The 19,134-nt window shown below is 37.8% G+C and overlaps 1 protein-coding gene across 1 annotated transcript in view; it reads left to right on the forward strand.

The window, feature by feature from the left end:
- Window positions 1-723: 723 nt before the first annotated feature.
- LOC134673743 (facilitated trehalose transporter Tret1-like) overlaps window positions 724-19,134 on the forward strand; it is a 28,761-nt gene continuing 10,350 nt past the window's right edge. The window contains exons 1-5 of the mRNA XM_063531759.1: window positions 724-808; window positions 14,258-14,484; window positions 15,586-15,652; window positions 16,176-16,432; window positions 17,084-17,216. Coding sequence (XP_063387829.1) covers window positions 736-808; window positions 14,258-14,484; window positions 15,586-15,652; window positions 16,176-16,432; window positions 17,084-17,216 — 757 coding nt within the window. The 5' untranslated portion in view covers window positions 724-735. The remainder of the gene's footprint in view (window positions 809-14,257; window positions 14,485-15,585; window positions 15,653-16,175; window positions 16,433-17,083; window positions 17,217-19,134) is intronic.

The raw sequence follows: 19,134 nt of genomic DNA on the forward strand, positions 1-19,134 counted from the left end.
CCACGCCCGACGTTGCTTAACTTTGGTCAAAAATCACGTTTGCTGTATGGGAGCCCCACTTAAATCTTTATTTTATTCTGTTTTTAGTATTTGTTGTTATAGCGGCAACAGAAATACATCATCTGTGAAAATTTCAACTGTTCACGGTTCGTGAGATACAGCCTGGTGACAGACAGACGGACAGACGGACGGACGGACAGCGAAGTCTTAGTAATAGGGTCCCGTTTTACCCTTTGGATACGGAACCCTAAAAAACAGTCACAAGTAGCTAAAATATATTAAACTGATACTGGTGCCTTTTGCGTGAGAACGACACACGTAAACACCGTCGTAAGAAAGGAACTTACCGTGTAATAACAGGGATATGGCAGTTTGTCTGTTTAACAATATAATGTAAGCAAATCAGACATTGATTTAGTAGGTAGGACTATTGGATAGTACAGTAATTAAATGACCCAACTTAACCTCCTAAGTCACTGCGTACCTAAATTTTTTTGTGCATATTCCAAAATCTATTTTGAAATTTTATTATGTAGGTAACTACCTTTAACTCTAGCTTAGCTTTATTGTGGCAAAAGCTTGTCCCGCCATAACGCTCTCACTCGCGTACGGAATCCAGTAGCGGCCGCGCGCGGCAATTGTTCGAAATTCGAACACATTTTTTTTTAAATTTGCGTTTTGCGTGCGGCCAGTTCTTATAAGTTATTAAATTTAAGTGTATATAAAAAAATTAAAATGTTAAAGTATACGGTGAAGAAATATTGTTCTGAAGGGAGCAGGATTAATCAAGTGATTATGGCTTCTTTAAGTAAGTTTTTTGATATTGTCTTCTTACTTTAGGAAAAAAACATTATCGCAAATACAATTGTTCACCGAAATACGAAATCATCATCGTGTTATCCCGGCTTTTTGCCACAGCTCATAGGAGCCCGGGGTCCGCTTGGCACCGGCTTCGCCCGAGCTTCGTAAGTGTTCTTGAGATAGCCCGCAGGCAGACAGACGGACACCGTAAGGTTTGAAATAGATCTCAGACTGTCGCCCTTCGAGTACGGAAACCTATAATAAGGTTTGAGTGTTTTCATCTTGGCCCGCACCAATTGCATCCTATAGAGCCTGGAGTCTGCTGGGCTCTCTAATCCCAGGATTTAGCAAAGGTATTTTTGCGAGAACTATTTACCATGACCAAGTCCTTTCCTTGAGAAAAAAAAGGGTTCGTTGTAATGATTAGCTCCGATTTTTCGTACCTTACTTCTGAAAAATAAAGCCTAGTCTTTGGTACCTACCAGTCAGGATTTGAACTCTCGACCTCAGGGTCGAAATTCGAACCCTCGACCTCAGGGTAGAAATTTGAACCCTCGACCTCAGGGTAGAAATTCGCACGGCTGAACGTTTACAGCTACATCCGCTTAAAATACACACACCACATTTTTAAGCTGTAATTTATGTACCTATAGGTATCTAGTAGGTAGGTAAATAATAAATTAATGAAATCGAGATGACCTGCTTTTAGTGCCATGCCTTATGGGAAACGGTCTCAGAGATAGTTCAGAGCCGGAAACCGCTACCAACTTTTAGTATGTTGTTGGGCATGGCATTGGGTCTCCAAAACTGCCGGGAGACGGCGGCGCCGGCCATCTACTTCAGCGGAATGACGTCATCAAAATGACTCCCGCTTCGTTGCGAATATTGGATACTGCACCCAAACTATGCATAGCACATACACGTGTGGGATATTAAATGAAAGCCAATTAAATAAACTTTATTTTATTTATACAAAGTGTACCAAAATATGCAACAGTTTAAGAGAAATTTACAAATAAATAAAAATTACGTAAAAAAATATTCGATTATTTGGGTTTTACAACCAAACCAAAAGTCGGACGATAAAGCAATGTACTACAACATTAAAGATGACGTCTCAAGCCATACACTGATATCAATAAAATCAAAATTGGACCAAATATGTGGAAATTATGCATCAAAATGTAGATATTTGCCCATACAAATGCATAAAAGTTAAAAAAATCCAAATTGGTCATTTTCAGGATAATCCGCATAAGCTTCTAGTATGTTATTAGCAATATGACCTGGATTCTAAAACTGCCGGGAGACCATCTCTGTTGTTCCTCAGTTACAAATAATGACGTCATATAAATAATCACTGCCGAATTTCGCAAAATGTAAATTATAGCTATACCACGAGTCTCACATACACATGTGTTACATGTAATGAAAGGTTATTAAATGTATTATGATTCACCTAAACATTGTTTGTAAAAAAAATGTACGGTTTCAGAGCTAGAAACAACGAAATACCACTTTTTATGGAAAAAGTAGATATGTATCAATTTTATAGCTAAACTAAAATCGTCAAAAAAAATTTGCGTATAATATTTGAAAAACCAGTTATTCAACTATATATCACAATTTAAATTTTACATTTCCGACAAAAACTGTGGAAGTTCTGGAAAAAAAACTAAAGCGCCCCAACAATTCTACCTTAATGCGCTCATATTATGCAAAGAATAGTTCTAATTATCGAGTATTGAATGGATGAACATTACATAAAATACATGAAAACGACATTTTCGAATGGAACCATAATTAAAAAAATAATAATTTACTAGATAAGTAAGCAAAATACTGTTTCTTTAAGTACCTAATCTCCTCCTTTCAAAGTCGGTTAAAATGTAGCTTTTGTGACCTGGGCTACAAATACAAATAAATTGACACCTATTTTATCAAAATCAGTTCAGTAGTTTCATGCAAACGGTACCTACACATGCACGCATAGATAGCAAATTCTGCCGTAGTCGGACAAAAAATTAAAATTCAATAATTAGACCTTTACTATTATGGCCTGGCGTGGCTTGGCATCTAACGATGAAACCCTCAGGCCGTAGATGTTAGCAGACCAGAGGGGTGACCTGTATTTCGGAGGATCAGAGGGAAAATTCTGCCAGCCTTCTCAGCTCAGCCTTGAAACCCTTGCACCACTCAAGATTCCACTTTTATAAGAATACCCAACTGGCGCGAAGTGGCGCAGAATAGGGCAGAGTGACGCTCTTTTGTGTCAGAGGTCAAGATCCTCTTTGGGTCACTGAGCCAGTGATGTACGTATGTATGTATGTATAAGGCTAATCGAGGCTTAAATATATAATTATGTATTTTTTACATGAAACAACTGAACTGATTTTGATAAATGAGGTGTCAATTTATTTGTCTTTGTAGCCCAGGTCACAAAAGCCACATTTTAACCGACTTTGAAAGGAGGAGATTAGGTACTTAAAGAAACAGTATTTTGCTTAGAGTCTGGCTAGCCAAAAATTGTTGACAGATATTTCGTTGTTGTATCACCAATTGTCTATGATTTGAAAAAAAGCTAAAAGTCAGTTGTCGATTTATGTCATTCATTCAAATTGTTTGCGGTTTTTATGGGGTTTATTTTAAATAATATTAATAATTTCTATGCTGAGTGAGGTTCACAAACTATTATTTAAGCTCGTAAATAATTACGACAATGTGCGAAGTCGACGTGTAGCGTTGTATAATGAAAAAGTGCAATGTTTACAACTTCTAACCAAATGTAAACAAAATACGAGGTTGGTGCTCTATAAATATTTTGATACTTTAAGTACTAGTTCTAACATTTGCCGATTACTTTGATTAAGTACGTGAATTTATTAATGCCTGAATCGCATAAATAGGACAAGTGTATAAAGAAACGGATAAATTAAAAGTTCTGAAAAATATCTATAAAATCTAAATATTGGAACGTAAACATGTGTGTTTGTCGTTGACTGTACTTTAAATAGTGGTAGAAATTATGTGAGCTGACTTTGAGTGCACTTAAACGTTTATTTAGCTTATTTCCTTAGGTACCTTATTTGTGCACAGAATATCAAAGATATTGTCTAGTATCAAAACTATAATTCCTACTACACAAAGTGTGACCAGCCCAAGATTTTTTGAATTTCCCGCCAATAATTTAGGTAAAATTTCAGTAGCCAGACTCTACTTATCAAGTAAATTATTATTTTTTAATTATGGTTCCATTCGAAAATGTCGTTTTCATGTATTTTATGTAACGTTCATTCATTTAATACTCGATGATTAGAACTATTCTTTGCATAATATGAGCGCATTAAGGTAGAATTGTTGGGGCGCTTTAGTTTTTTTTCCAGAACTTCCACAGTTTTTGTCGGAAATGTAAAATTTAAATTGTGATATATAGTTGAATAACTGGTTTTTTAAATATTATACGCAACATTTTATTGACGATTTTAGTTTAGCTATAAAATTGATACATATCTACTTATTCCATAAAAAGTGGTATTTCTTTGTTTCTAGCTCTTAAACCGTACAGTCAGCAGCAGAAGTCGCTATACACTCCAGGTGCTCAAAGAGAGGTAAACGTTTAAACTGTCAAAAAGTTGTTGACTGTCATGGTAGTATTTACTTGTGAGCGCTCAACGTGTCACAAATATGTTAACAGTCGCTATTCATTAATTTCTACACTTACAACAAGTCATTGATACCTTAGCTGTCAAAAAACCAATGGTATCTAAGCGGTCAACGTGTCAAATATATCTGAACAATATGGAAAAATAGACTTTAAAGCATACAAGTATGGTCGAATATTGAATAAAAGATAGCCATGCTAATTTCAGGTAAAGCGTTTTGACAATCATCGAAAGCAGTACAGTCTTGTCATCACATACATCTATCTCACGTTTTGCCCTTCAACCATTTGACAGGAGCCTCTCGGTCAACTTACTGCAAACTATTTCTTTTAACAGAATCGTCAAGACGAATGACACATAGCAAAAGCTACAGTTGCCTCCAGAATCTCGCGAACTAAATTGACAGGTCAATGTGCACAAATGATACCACAGTTTGGCCAGTGCTGTTCATATCGATATTTTCATAAAGTTTGAATTAGAGAATATCGCGATAATTCACCGCTAGTGGCGATACTGTTGCGCGGTCGGTTAAAATGTATGTTTAAGTTATTTTACAAATGTTACTTGGTATTTCGAAAATTGTGCAATTTTGTAATTGTAATGTACTTAAACATATTGTAATTAAATAAATATTTTATTTTGTTTTATTTGTTACGAAAACTTACAGTTAGAGTAACAAGTTAGGTGATAACATAGAAACAGTGATTTTGGCTCAAAATACCTACAAAGAAAAGGCCGGTCCAAACGGGGAAATTTTTCGTACAATGTGATTAATTTCTCATTTAATTTGTGTCATCTACCGGCCACATGTATAAAATTAAATCACCAATTTTAGATTTATGGCGACAACCGAGCTCTTGAAATATACAACTTGCCCCCAAACCTGCATACTAACATTGAAATTTGTCAGTTTCGCATCGGCACCTCCTGATTTGATCGGCAACGTTACAATCTTACAATCCAATCAACCACTTTTCTCGTCACATTCATATAAATCGAAATCGTTTCTGACCCATTTATAATTATAACATGGGTAGTAAGTACAATCACCTACTTATCGATATCATTTTATCGACATATACCCGTGACTATTTTTTCTTTGCTATTCCTGGTATCATTTTATTTGTCAAACTCATGTCAATTTAGTTCGCGAGTTTCTGGAGGCGACCTTAACTGATGCCGAATTTAGAGCCAATTGTCAAGGCACGTCGTGGTCTCAGTAACAGGCGTTTGCTTTTCAAAGCAGAGACCGCGGGTTCAAATCTCAGTCGTACGCACCTAGAGATTACAGCTTTTTGTTTTTTTTTTTCATTTCTATTATTAATTTGTGTCTTCTGGTTTTATGTTAATTTCGCATTAGTTTATATAATTTTTGAAGATAATGTCACATGTAGCGTATACATGTACGACTTTCTATCAGGACGTTGTAGGTTTGAACCCGCAGTGGGCGTTACTTAGATTACTCCTGTGCGGAATGCCATTTGATATTTACTACTCAAAAATCACGTTTGTTGTAAGTATGGGAGCCCCACTTAAATCTTTATTTTATTCTGTTTTTAGTATTTCTTGTTACTTATAATAGCGTCAACAGAAATACATCATTTGTGAAAATTTGAACTGTCTAGCTATCACGGTTCCTGAGATACAGCCTGGTGACAGACGGACGGACGGACGGATGTCGATGGACAGACGGACGGACAGCAGAGTCTTAGTAATAGGGTCCCGTTTTACCCTTTGGGTACGGAACCCTAAAAATGCTGGTCTCTTCGAAAACTGACTAAATTAAATTAAAGGATATGAAAACAATGCATTTTATTAATTTCAGACATCATGTTTCATAGTAACATTTATTGCTTAAGACCTACACAATCGATATCTAAATAGAAATAGTCTTAGTTTTATTTTTCAAAACGTTCGGGGTTCGATTCCCGAGCTGAGTACACATTTTTTCTAATGTATGAATGCAGTTTTTCGTGTTACTAAAATCGATGACATCATTCCTAACTTAGTCCTAAGAAGAGATCGGTGTATATCGTATAGTATCAGATTTTCCCATACTGGCCGATCTAAATGGGCCATCCTGTATAGTATATTTTACTACAATAAGTGGGCTAAATAAATATATTAACATAGGTATATAATATGATCAACGGTTTGGAAGAACAGCTGCATATGACAGTTAAAATAAAAAAACCGATCATTCTAGTAGAACCTACTTATTTATGGTATAAGTTTGACACTTAACGATAAAATACTTCTTTAAGAAAGGAGGTGTCAATTCGTAGTGCTACAGTATTTATTTTAAAGTTAAAGAGATAAAATGTTGATGCTTAGTTACCATTGAAATAACAACTGCTTAGCAACTGGTGGCACCCTGGCTGCTGACGTACGTGATTGGCAGTGCGTGTAGGTATTAATGACAGCAGCTTGAATTTGATTGCTTAGTTACCACTGACTTTTTAACCGTTATTGTCATTGTGATTAAATAAGGGTGTATGTGTTAAAGAAAAACTCAGAAGTTTAGGTATTTGTGACGAACTGGAAGCCTACGTGAAAATGACATCTTAGATGTCCTTATTTTTGTGACGATTGAAGTGTATATGTTTTCTTGGACACCTTGCCCGCTCAGGTATATCTGCTGCTGACTGTACATTTTTTTTACAAACAATGTTTAGGTGAATCATACTAAATTTAATAACCTTTCATTACATGTAATACACATGTATGTGTGACTCATAGTATAGCTATAATTTACATTTTACGAAATTCGGCGGTGATTATTTGTATGACGTCATTATTCGTGACTGGGGGACAATAAAGATGGTCTCCCGGCAGTTTTAGGACCCAGGTCATATTGCTAATAACATACTAGAAGCTTACGCGGATTATCCTGAAAATGACCAATTTGGATTTTTTTAACTTTAATGCATTTGTATGGGCAAATATCTACATTTTGATGCATAATTTCCACAAATTTGGCCCAATTTTGACTTGATTGATATCAACGTATGGCGTCAGACGTCGTCTTTAATTTTGTAGTACATTGCTTTAACGTCCGACTTTTGGTTTGGTTGTAAAACCCAAATAATTGAATATTATTTTACATAATTTTGATTCTTTTGCAAATGGCTCTTAAACGGCTGAATATTTTGATACACACTGTATAAATGAAATATAGCATATTTAACTGGCTTTCATTCAATACCCCACACAATTATGTGCCATGCATAGTTTGGGTACAATATGCAATATTCGCAACGAAACGGGAGTCATTTTGATGACGTCATTCCGCTGAAGTAGATGGCCGGCGCCGCTGTCTCCCGGCAGTTTTGGAGACCCAATGCCATGCCCAACAAGATACTAAAAGTTGGTAGCGGTTTCCGGCTCTGAACTATATTCCCATAAGGCATATGACTATTTGGAAATTAATATTCTATAACCGAAGACAATATTAATTAATATTCTAGTCTTATTATTTTCCAATTAATTGTGTAACATCTGTTATAATATGCCTAAGAGTAATTGAGGTAGGTTAGTCACACATTTACATTAAAACACATACATATTAATATCCTTCTCAATGTTTTTTTTTTTATTATGAATGGGCTTACTCATGGCCACAGACTAGCCGAGGCGTAGACGTGGCCTACGATGCAGCGAGCTCGCCCAGAAGGTGCCTGTTCACTCTTGATTTGAAGGTTTATGGAAATGTCGTCTTTATATTCTTGACATTGGAAATTGGAAATAGAAATTTCGTTATATGCTGTCCTGTGGCCGCCGCTCCACAAACTGAGCTACCGAGATTTAAGTACCTACCTACCCGTCTGCAACGAATATTTCAAATATTTGCACCTTCTTCATACACCATTTTAAACGTACAGTCACCTGCAATAATATGTTACTCTTCGAAGGCCGCAAAAATATGTGACACGCTCTTATAGCTCTACAAATAAGATCGTGTCAGATATTTTTGCGGCCTTCATTGTGGAACATATTATTGCAGGTGACTGTACCTATACTTCGTTTTTTTTTAGCATTAGAAATTAGGTAAACAATCTTGATGTGTCTTTTAATTGAAAAACACATTTTAAAAATAAGTTACGGCAAATATGTAACAATTATGAATCTAATACGATCATTTATATTCTTCTGCTTTCATAAGTAATAGTTATGGATTTTTAAAAAGCGTTTTTCAATTAAAAGACTTGTCAAGATCGCTTACCTTCTTTCAAGTTCTTTCTAATGCTAAAAAAAACGAACTATAATCGTTGATATGAATGTACCGAGTGTACCCAAGCAATTATTTCGTAATTAGGTATAATAGATAACTAAATAAAAAAGTTGACTATACCTACTCTATATCTTTAGGTATTTAAATAAAAGAGAACAAATAATTTGTACATTTTCGTAATTCTAAAATTTATTGATTAACCAACCAAACACAAACCCACCAGGATCTGTCACTGAACGACCTGACTTTAACCTTAATTATTTGATAATCAGTGGCGGATTCGCAGTCTTTGCCACCCTAGGCCCAGGCCCTGTAGCCGCCCCTATCCCAGCGCCCATCATATTGACTACATTTCGAGTTATTTCTTGTTACCATCAGCGAATTTTTTGTCACAATTTGCCGCCCCTAAATATCTTGCCGCCCTAGGCCTGGGCCTACTGTGCCTTAGGGCAAATCCGCCACTGTTGATAATGTAATGTTTCCATCTACCTTCAACTGGCTTAAGGAGATTTGAGGGTAGATTTTGTTTACTTTTATTTTAAGAGCCCTTCAACGTGCACACTAGCGCCACAGCTAAATAATCGTGATTATTTAAATTTAACGAAAGATATTGAAAAAAGGGGGCCGCTACTGGGGCCGGACTGTAATGTGTGTTTAAGTACCTTTTGAATACATCAGACTAGTTTTTATGTTGCTGGATTTGTCAATCTATGCGTCCAAAGTTAAAACGGCCGTTTTTGTTTTAAGTTCCTAGATCGACGAGACCAGCAACATAAAAACTAGTTTGATGTATTCAAAAGGTACGTAAATACACAATACAGTACGTAGCGGCCCCCTTTTTTCAATATCTTTCGTTAAATTTAAATAATCACGATTATTTAGCTGTGGCGCTAGTGTGCACGTTGAAGGGCTCTTAATACCAAAAGATACAGACTATAGTACCGAGTAGTGTCATTGTTTTGTTTTTAAAATCAATGAAATAATTATAGTGTGGCAGTCGTTAGAGGTTAACGAGACGCTGAAAGAGAATATTAACTCTGATTCATCTAGAAATGTCCTGATTCCAGCCGCCGAGCCTTCGAGAAAACGTCATGCATACACAAACATAACCAATACACCTCGCCAAACAACAGCTCGGCACAAAATGTACCGACGCAACCGCGAAACAACTGCAGATATTAAGTTGCTTGCAACATTTGCACTGCCCAATTGATCTGCCTATTAAAGAACCAGTCTAAACTGAACTAGCTCCTTCGTTACTTCCTTAATAAGTTATTAAACGTAAGGGTCACGTGGGTCTTGGTTTGTTTATGCACGTGTTGTTCAGGAATAGGGTTGACATGAGCGATTTTTTCAAAGATTATTTTCCTGTCAATGAAACTTCTAAAGGTCCGATAAGCTGGTACCTAGCGTAGCGTATTGCCAGATGGTCGGGATTTGGCGGGATTCTCCCGATTTTTAGCATGTGTTCCCGATTCCCGACAAAGTGTAAACTGTCCCGAAAAACAGCTTCACGTTATAAAACAATAATTTCAAGTTCCGAACTGTCGTCAAGCGAGCGAGCTGACGTAGTGCCAATAACGTAAAATATTGTTGTTTTTAATACAATTACTTTAGTTTGAATGTATTTATTTTCCCGACTGAAGTCCCAAAATCCCGAAAAATTGATATTGTTTCCCGATAATAGCGCCTTTCGATCTGGCAACCCTAAGCGTACAACAAGGCAAATTAATTAAATATAATGGAAGAAAAAGGAACCAAGACATACAGTGCTCAAGTCTGAGCTCGCATTTTCAGCTTTCGCGGCTGACGCCGTATCCCTCAAGCAAGCCACCCTGGTCATGGCGGTCCACTATGGAACGACCACAGTACTTGGGGTTGGACATGAGAACGTTCTGTCTTTTTATGTTTACAAAGAATCGCAAAACTTGGGAGGGATAATCCTGAACAGATTCCCAAGATCCTTACTAAAATTTATAGATTTTCGCTAGGACAATTAAATAAAAAGTTATCATCAAAAAAAGAAAATGCTTATGTCCATGTTGATATGTTCAACTCCAAGTAGGAACGGCACGGCATCGTTTCACAATGCGACACTTGTCGAAGTGTTAGGAGTTTTGTAATCTTAGTCATTCTCAAATACAACGCCAATTTCAGTTTGGATCGGATCTTTTTGCTAAACTTTCAAAACATCTTCTTCTTCTTCTTTATATTTAAGAGCTGTGCTCTTGTCGGTGGAGCAATATCCAACTCATCCGGTCCTCTGCCAACTCCTTAACCTTCTGGTATGACACGACCTGAACCTTTTCTTTTATTTCATTTTTAGGGTTCCGTACCCAAAGGGTAAAACGGGACCCTATTACTAAGACTTCGCTGTCCGTCCGTCCGTCCGTCCGTCCGTCCGTCTGTCACCAGGCTGTATCTCACGAACCGTGATAGCTAGACAGTTGAAATTTTTACAGATGATGTATTTCTGTTGCCGCTATAACAACAAATACTAAAAACAGAATAAAATAAAGATTTAAATGGGGCTCCCATACAACAAACGTGATTTTTGACCAAAGTTAAGCAACGTCGGGAGTGGTCAGTACTTGGATGGGTGACCGTTTTTTTTTTTGCATTATGGTACGGAACCCTTCGTGCGCGAGTCCGACTCGCACTTGCCCGGTTTTTAAAACTTGTGCTCATTGAATTCCTAATAGTCCAAGCACTTAGCCCTAAACCTCCATTCATCAGTGATTCCTCGCACGTTGCTATAATTAAACTTTGTGAATGGGACAATGTAGCATTGGAATTTGTTCCCGACCAGATTTAATTAACGTTGTTTTCCCGTAGGGAGACAAGTGGCTTTTATGAGGTTAGGCAATTGATGGTTATTGATGCTTGTCTATTGTTATTGACATTAATATTTGTTTGTAAACAAGTTTTGGGAAGATCTTGAGGATGGATTTTAATTGGACGGTCGAAATGTTATACGTACCACGATTCAGGTCATAAACGTTTCTGAAAACAGGTGTCTTTCCTGTGAAAAATATTATACCTATGAAAGATTTGGGTTGGGTAATATGGGCTGTTTTGACATTTTGCTGGGACATCAGTTATCCGCGACCACGACCAGTGAAACCTGTGTCGAAACGTCGGTAAATAAAGGTAATTGAATAAATTTCGCGTTAGGGTCTAACGATCAACCCGTCTATATAAATGTGAGTTAATGGATTTGGGTATGTTTACTATAGTGCTTCAATCATTTTCCCTACCAAGAAAAAAATGTCCCCTACTTATTTTTCGGTCTATTTGGTTACATTTTCAATATTCCTATTCAGACCGTGATAAAACAGATTAACCAAAAAAAACCGGGCAAGTGCGAGTCGGACTCGCACACGAAGGGTTCCGTACCATAATGCAAAAAAAAAACAAAAAAAAAGCAAAAAAAAACGGTCACCCATCCAAGTAGGTACTGACCACTCCCGACATTGCTTAACTTTGGTCAAAAATCACGTTTGTTGTATGGGAGCCCCATTTAAATCTATATTTTATTCTGTTTTTAGTATTTGTTGTTATAGCGGCAACAGAAATACATCATCTGTGAAAATTTCAACTGTCTAGCTATCACGGTTCGTGAGATACAGCCTGGTGACAGACGGACGGACGGACAGCGAAGTCTTCCCAGCAAACATTTTAAGTATTTTTTCCTAAGAATCCTAGGCTCGAAGAAGATTTTACCAATTTAAGTAAAAATTACGTCCTAAGTCACCAATAATTTTACGTATTGTACACTTTTACTTTCAAGTCAAAATATAGGGACAATAAAACGTAAATTTCACTTCATAAATACACCATGAAGTCAGGGACTTATGGGTCGAAAATAAGGTGAAATATCAGGTAAAATTAACCTTGAACCCTGACCAATAGGTCAAATCTACTAATAAGGCATTTTAGGTGTATTTGCGACGTAATTATTTCTTATACGGGGACTATAAAGTCACGGACTTAATGGTTGAAAATAAGTCGAATTATTAGGTAAAATTAACTTCGAACCCTGACCAATAGGCCATATGTACTAATAAGGCATTTTAGGTGTATATGCGACGTAATTATTTCTTATACGGAGACCATAAAGTCAGGGACTTATTGGTTGAAAATTGGTCGAAATATTAGGTAAAATTAACTTCGAACCCTGACCAGTAGGTCAAATGTACTAATAAGGCATTTTAGGTGTATATGCGACGTAATTATTTCTTATACGGGTACCATGAAGTCAGGGACTTAATGGTTGAAAATAAGTCAAAATATTAGGTAAAATTAACTTCAAAGTTTGAACAATAGGTCAAATGTACTAATAAGACATTTTAAGTGTATTTGCGACGTAATTATTTCTTATACGGAGACCTTTAGGTCGTCGATTTTGTGTCGATTTAGCTACTAATTTTAGGTAAATGTTACTTAAAATAGACCACAAATTGCGACCATATAGTTAAAAACACTTGTAAATTACTATCAACACCATAAGGTTGTGCCGCCATTTTCTTTCATTATAACGAGATGCTAAATATAAATTGCATAATTTAAGTTGTTTTATATCTTGTATGGTGCCATCACACGGTACTTCATTGTGCTAATATTCAAAATAAAACAATATTTTTGATCGAGTCAATACACTCACACACACAAATATTCAATTACAACACTCAATTACAAGCAAATATATGCATTTTGATTTTAGACAATGCTGAAAACTTTAATATTTCAAAAGCCCATCGATAGTTTTGTATGTAAACCTAACGTACTGCACGAAAAAATTTTCTGCGCACTAGATTTCACCGTTCTGCATCTGCGTAATCGGCCTAAATTATTTTACATGACTTAGTGGCCGCCATTATCATTGCACAACTTAAAGTTGTTTTCTTGTTAGACATTTTGTTTCTGAGTGAAAAGAATATATAAGCGTAATGTTTGTGTCTCTTTTTCTCTTCATCGCGTCTCATCTAAATATTGCCTCGCAAATTATATGGATAAAAATATGTCACCATCACGTCTAAAGGTGGTAAAGATTACCAAATTAGTACATTTCAACTACGCGGCACGTCGTAGCGACGTCGAATCCACGTCGGAAACATGACCTAGCGTTGACCTAATGGTTGTAATCACTAATTTACCGTCAATAAATACGTCGCCGGCACGTGCGTTTTTTCCCCATTTATGTCGCCGGCACGTGCCCACGACGTCGATTCGACGTGCCTCATTTTGGTCTCCTAAATTGTGCGACCTAAAATAGGTGCCTTTTTCGGAATATCGACCAAAAATGTTTGCTGGGTTAGTAATAGGGTCCCGTTTTACCCTTTGGGTACGGAACCCTAAAAACTATGAAATTTCAAGGACACTTTTTTTTCTAGTATTCCTATCGAAAGAGTTCGTGATTCTGAGTGGCAATAAAATGCAAGTTGGGGGTACCTCTTTCCGTTCCCGTTCCCGTTCCGTTCCGTCCCGGGCCGTTCTTCCTGTTGGGGGCCTTGCCTTCGAGCGTCCACACAGTTGTAGGTTTTCACCTTCATTTGTTTTCCAGTGGTCCTCCCCGTATTCTCGTACGGCATGGCGGTCGGCTGGCTGTCCCCGATGGGTCCGCGTCTCATCAACGACCCGAGCCTGTCCGCGTCCGTGTCCACAGACGTGGTGTCGTGGATGGCGTCCGTCGTGTACCTGGTGGGCACGCCATCCGTGTTCCTCTTCGGATATATCGTGGATAACTATGGGAGGAAGAGGGCGCTCATGTTCACTTCTTTCTCTATGGCTGTGAGTATCTCCACTGACATATATACAGTGTGGAAAAATCGAGTGCCACATGGATGGCAACTACCTTAAATATTGTAAATAGCACATTTTGTGTAAAGGAGACTTTCCTTTGTTTTTAAAAACAATAAATTCTGCATTTAAGGATTTATGAAAAATCGCTTGCCTCAGTCGGGACTCGAACCGGTCAAATGTGACAAAAAATAACTTGCCGTATTTTATGATGCAGATTGAAAGGTTTACTGATAAGGTTCATTTTTCTCTACATAACAAATACAATCAGAAGAACGGAAGGCCATGAAAACTAACAAATACCTTTTAAATTTGATTTTTTATATACCTAATAAATAAACCACACACTCCAAGTACTCGTAACCCTCTTGTGATGCAGGCGTCCATGGGGGACGGTAATGGCTTACCACCAGGCGATTCGCTTGCTCGTTTGCCTCCTATACCATGAAAGAAAACATCTCAGTCGCCTGCCAGGAAAAACCCTGTGGTAGTTTAAATGAAGGTGTATTAAATAGTTTATAAGGTAGGTACTCGTCTCAAAATACAGGATGGTTATGATCGTGCGAAATTAAGAAGAAAGTAGCTACCGAAACACAGTCTCGGGGCTCCAAAAGTTGAAATGTCATATTTTCTTATCTTTAGTTTAAAAAAATTCTGGCTGTTACCCACGGATCCACGGCTCACCAACGATGAAAGTCGTCAAAAGCGGCCGTGTCTGTGTCTACACGGAAGTGATTGGGTACATCTTAATAAATAATAAATAATAATAATAAATAATTTCTTTATTCAGACAAATACAGTCCACATTTGTTAGTCTGTTGCTTATAAACTAGGTTAATTGTACTTACATATGTAAATATACTACATTTATACATTTTTTTTAACCCTTTACCACAATAGTCTTTACTTTAATAGTCTTCTTCTTTAATCTAAATTCTACTGATGGTGATGGACTGATGGTTCTCAAGTAGTTCTCAATCTAAGAAAGTTTCTCTGTAGGTATCTTCTTTGTACCCGATGACTTGACGACCCCACTTCAAACATTTTCCCCGTATCATGGCTGTATGTACTTAATTTTAAATATCTTTCCAGGCATGTTGGGGTCTGAAACTCTACTCCACATCTACATGGGCCCTCATCACCGCGCGAGCTATTATAGGTGCTTACTGTTTGTTGTTGTCCTATTACATTTTAATAAGACAGGAAGAGACATTTTAATAAGACAGGAAGAGACATTTTAATAAGACAGGAAGAGACATTTTAATAATTAAATTTTGTTTAGAAATTTGACTAGCTCGGAAACTTCTCGTTGGTACAATAACTTGGTAGGTAGGTACTTTGAAACCATTATCATCTGATAAATTTTATGTTCGTCGCACTATGGCATAGGCTTCTCACAAAAGGATTTGGACAGTCATAATGCGGTAGGGAACATCATACATAATACCTATTACTTACACCCTTAAATCTTCCTTCAACTGGTATTCTCATTTGTTTCTGACATGTCTCGGCAAATCTCTCAAAATGATTTGGGCAATTCCAAAGCGGGAAACATCAAACACCTTCAAATTTTCTTACCTTTATTAAAAAAAAAAACAGATGAAATAAACCCTATTTTACAAACGTTTTTCTTCTGCCAAACTGCAGGGCTGCTGCCAACAGTTTGTTGCTATTTTTGACAGGCCTGGGCGTCAGTGGCTCCTACGTGGTCACCCCACTCTACATCAAGGAAATCAGCGAAGACTCCATCCGGGGGACCCTCGGAAGCCTGGTCGTGCTCAGTCAGAACCTGGGCAACCTGCTGGTGTACATCATGGGGGAATATTTGAGTTACCACGCGGTCCTGTGGATCTGCCTGGCGGTGCCGCTGGTGCACTTGTTGGTGTTTGCCACGATGCCAGAAACTCCATCGTATTTGCTAAAGTGTGGGAAGGTTGAGGTGAGATGTTTTGATATTATTATTAAACATATTTGTCTTAGTACTTTGACGGTCAAGTGAGATATTAGTCTAACTAACTGCCTAGAATGTGGACTAAAATAGATGAACTGAATCCCAGCTGCCAAAACATTAGCTGTTTCGTATGTCTAGATTGATCAGATTTCGCCATTCTCTGGGACTTTAGGATTGGTTCAGCCCCATAGCAAAAATTGTTTAGAACATTTACCTTGCAGACTACGGCTAGCTAGCTTTCTATAAAAAGGAAGTTTTTGACCCCTAAGCCATCTAGTGCGCGATGAATATCACACACACACTAGGTATTAACAAACGATTTGTAAACCTTATCCAAAGATATAAAGTCGACCAATGGGCGTATTAGGAGTGTTACTGTTAATTTAAGTTAATAGGTCATACTTATAGTCTTAGAAGAAGATACATCTTTAGTTATTAAAAAAAGAGTAAACAAAATCTACCCTCAAATGGCTTCTTGAGCCAGTTGAGGATAGATTAAAATCATGAAAACATTACCTACATGGTCAAATAATGAAGGTTAAAGTCAGGTCGTTCAGTGACAGATCCAGGTGGTTTTGTATTTGGTTGGTTAATTATGCTCGTGTTTTATTTTTGACAGCACTCGTATTATTTGTGCAGGAAGCTAGAGAAGCCCTGGGATGGTTGCGCTGTCGCCAGAGCCCAGAGGCGGTGGACAGCGAGCTGAAGATGCTCCTCATAGAACTAGAGCAGAACAAGACCAACCAGTTCAGATATGCCATCAAAACTCTTGGTAGGTAGTTCAGAATATGCAATCAAAACTCTTGGTAGGTAGTTCAGATATGCAATCTAAACTCTTGGTAGGTAGTTCAGATACGCCGTCAAAACTCTTGGTAGGTCTACTGTAAGTTTGGGAGCTGGGCTGGTGGTGTCAGAGCTCTAGAACAGAACTAGACCAGAACAAGACCAACAAGTTCAGATATGCCACCAAAACTCTTGGTAGGTAGTTCAGATATGCCATCAAAACTCTTTGTAGTTCTACTGTAAGTTTGGGAGCTGGGCTGGTGATGCCAGAGCTCTAGAACAGAACTAGCAATCAGTTCAAATATGCCATCAAAACTCTTGGTGAGTCTGTTATTACTTGACTCCGCTCAGAGGGGCTACCGCCAAAATCGTCATTCGCAAATTGCACCTTCTCTTTTACTCCAATGAAGGCGTAGTTAGAGCAACAGAGAAAGAAGCCCGCAATTTGCGAACTTCGATTTTCGCGGTTATAAACCAGAGTTCGCACTCTTGATCTTGATCGTGGCACTTTGATACTCTTTACTTGACGCACGGAATCCTGTTGGGATCCTAAGTAAAGAGCTCCATAGGGCTTGCTACAATTTGGACTTGCTGCATTGCGGCCTTTGATCGATCGACGTATTCGTTGCACCAACTTAAACTGTAATGTAGGTACCTATATTGAAAAAATCGTATGCAATTTGTTGCAAGATCTATAGCGTTCTCATTTTTATCAGTCAGAATGGATATACTCATGAGGCCCTGGTACTTGCTCCTTGCTAAATTCAATTTTTAGACAGTTTTTTTCACTTTTTTGGCCACCGTAGCCTATGGAGACATTGGAGAGTAACAAGCAATGCTAAGTGGTTTTCGTAGTCTATGGATTCTTGAGTTATTGACAAGCTACCTTTCTGGTCGCACTCAATCCGTTAGGATTGGTAGCGAAATAAGCAGTGTAAGATCCATATCTTATGGGGTCCCTCAAGGAAGCGTTCTGGGGCCTACGCTCTTTTTAACCTATATCAACGACCTGACTAATCTCCCCGTCGAGGGAGGCCGTGTGTTCTCATATGCGGACGACACTGCAATTGTCTTTAAAGATCGCTCTTGGGAGGCCGTATATAACAAGGCGCAACAGGGTCTACTCAAGGTTAACCAATGGCTACAACTTAACCTCCTTACTCTAAATACTGCCAAGACCAATTACATGTGTTTTTCAAAGTATGAGAGCACACAGCCCCCACCTCACCTCAAACTAATAATACACAAGTGTGACCTAACTACAACTGCAAATTGTAATTGTATTACAATTGAAAAAGTACCTACTGTTAAATACCTTGGTATAATCCTGGACCAAAGGCTCTCTTGGAACTTTCACATTGAATATCTAAATGGTAGAATACGCAAGCTCATCTGGATCTTTAAAACCTTAAAACACATAGCCTCACCTTCTCTACTAAAGCAAATTTACACTGCATTGGCCCAATCCATAATGAGCTATTGTATCCCAGTTTGGGGGGGCAGCATTAAAACTAAATTCATAGAAGTCGAAAGAGCACAAAGATGTCTCATTAAAGTCATGCTTTCGAAGCCGTACAGGCATCCTACTGCTGAATTATACAAAGAATGCGGTCTTCTCTCAATGCGCAAACTGTATATAGTTAGCGCTATTGTAAAAGTGCACAAGACTCTGAATTATAACCCTACCACTGCGGGACGTCGGAGGCGAAACAATGTGGCCCCTAGACCTCTAACTAAATCTAAATTTGCTCAGAGACAATTCGCTGCACAATCTGCCTATTTATACAATACTATCAATAAACTCATTAATATATATCCGCTACAACTATTTGATTGCAAAACTGCAACCATAGACTGGTTAAAAACACAAACATATGCAAATACTGAGGCGCTACTTACCTGCATCA

This window comes from Cydia fagiglandana, chromosome 19, assembly GCF_963556715.1.
Source record: "Cydia fagiglandana chromosome 19, ilCydFagi1.1, whole genome shotgun sequence".
Taxonomy (NCBI): Eukaryota; Metazoa; Arthropoda; class Insecta; order Lepidoptera; family Tortricidae; genus Cydia; species Cydia fagiglandana.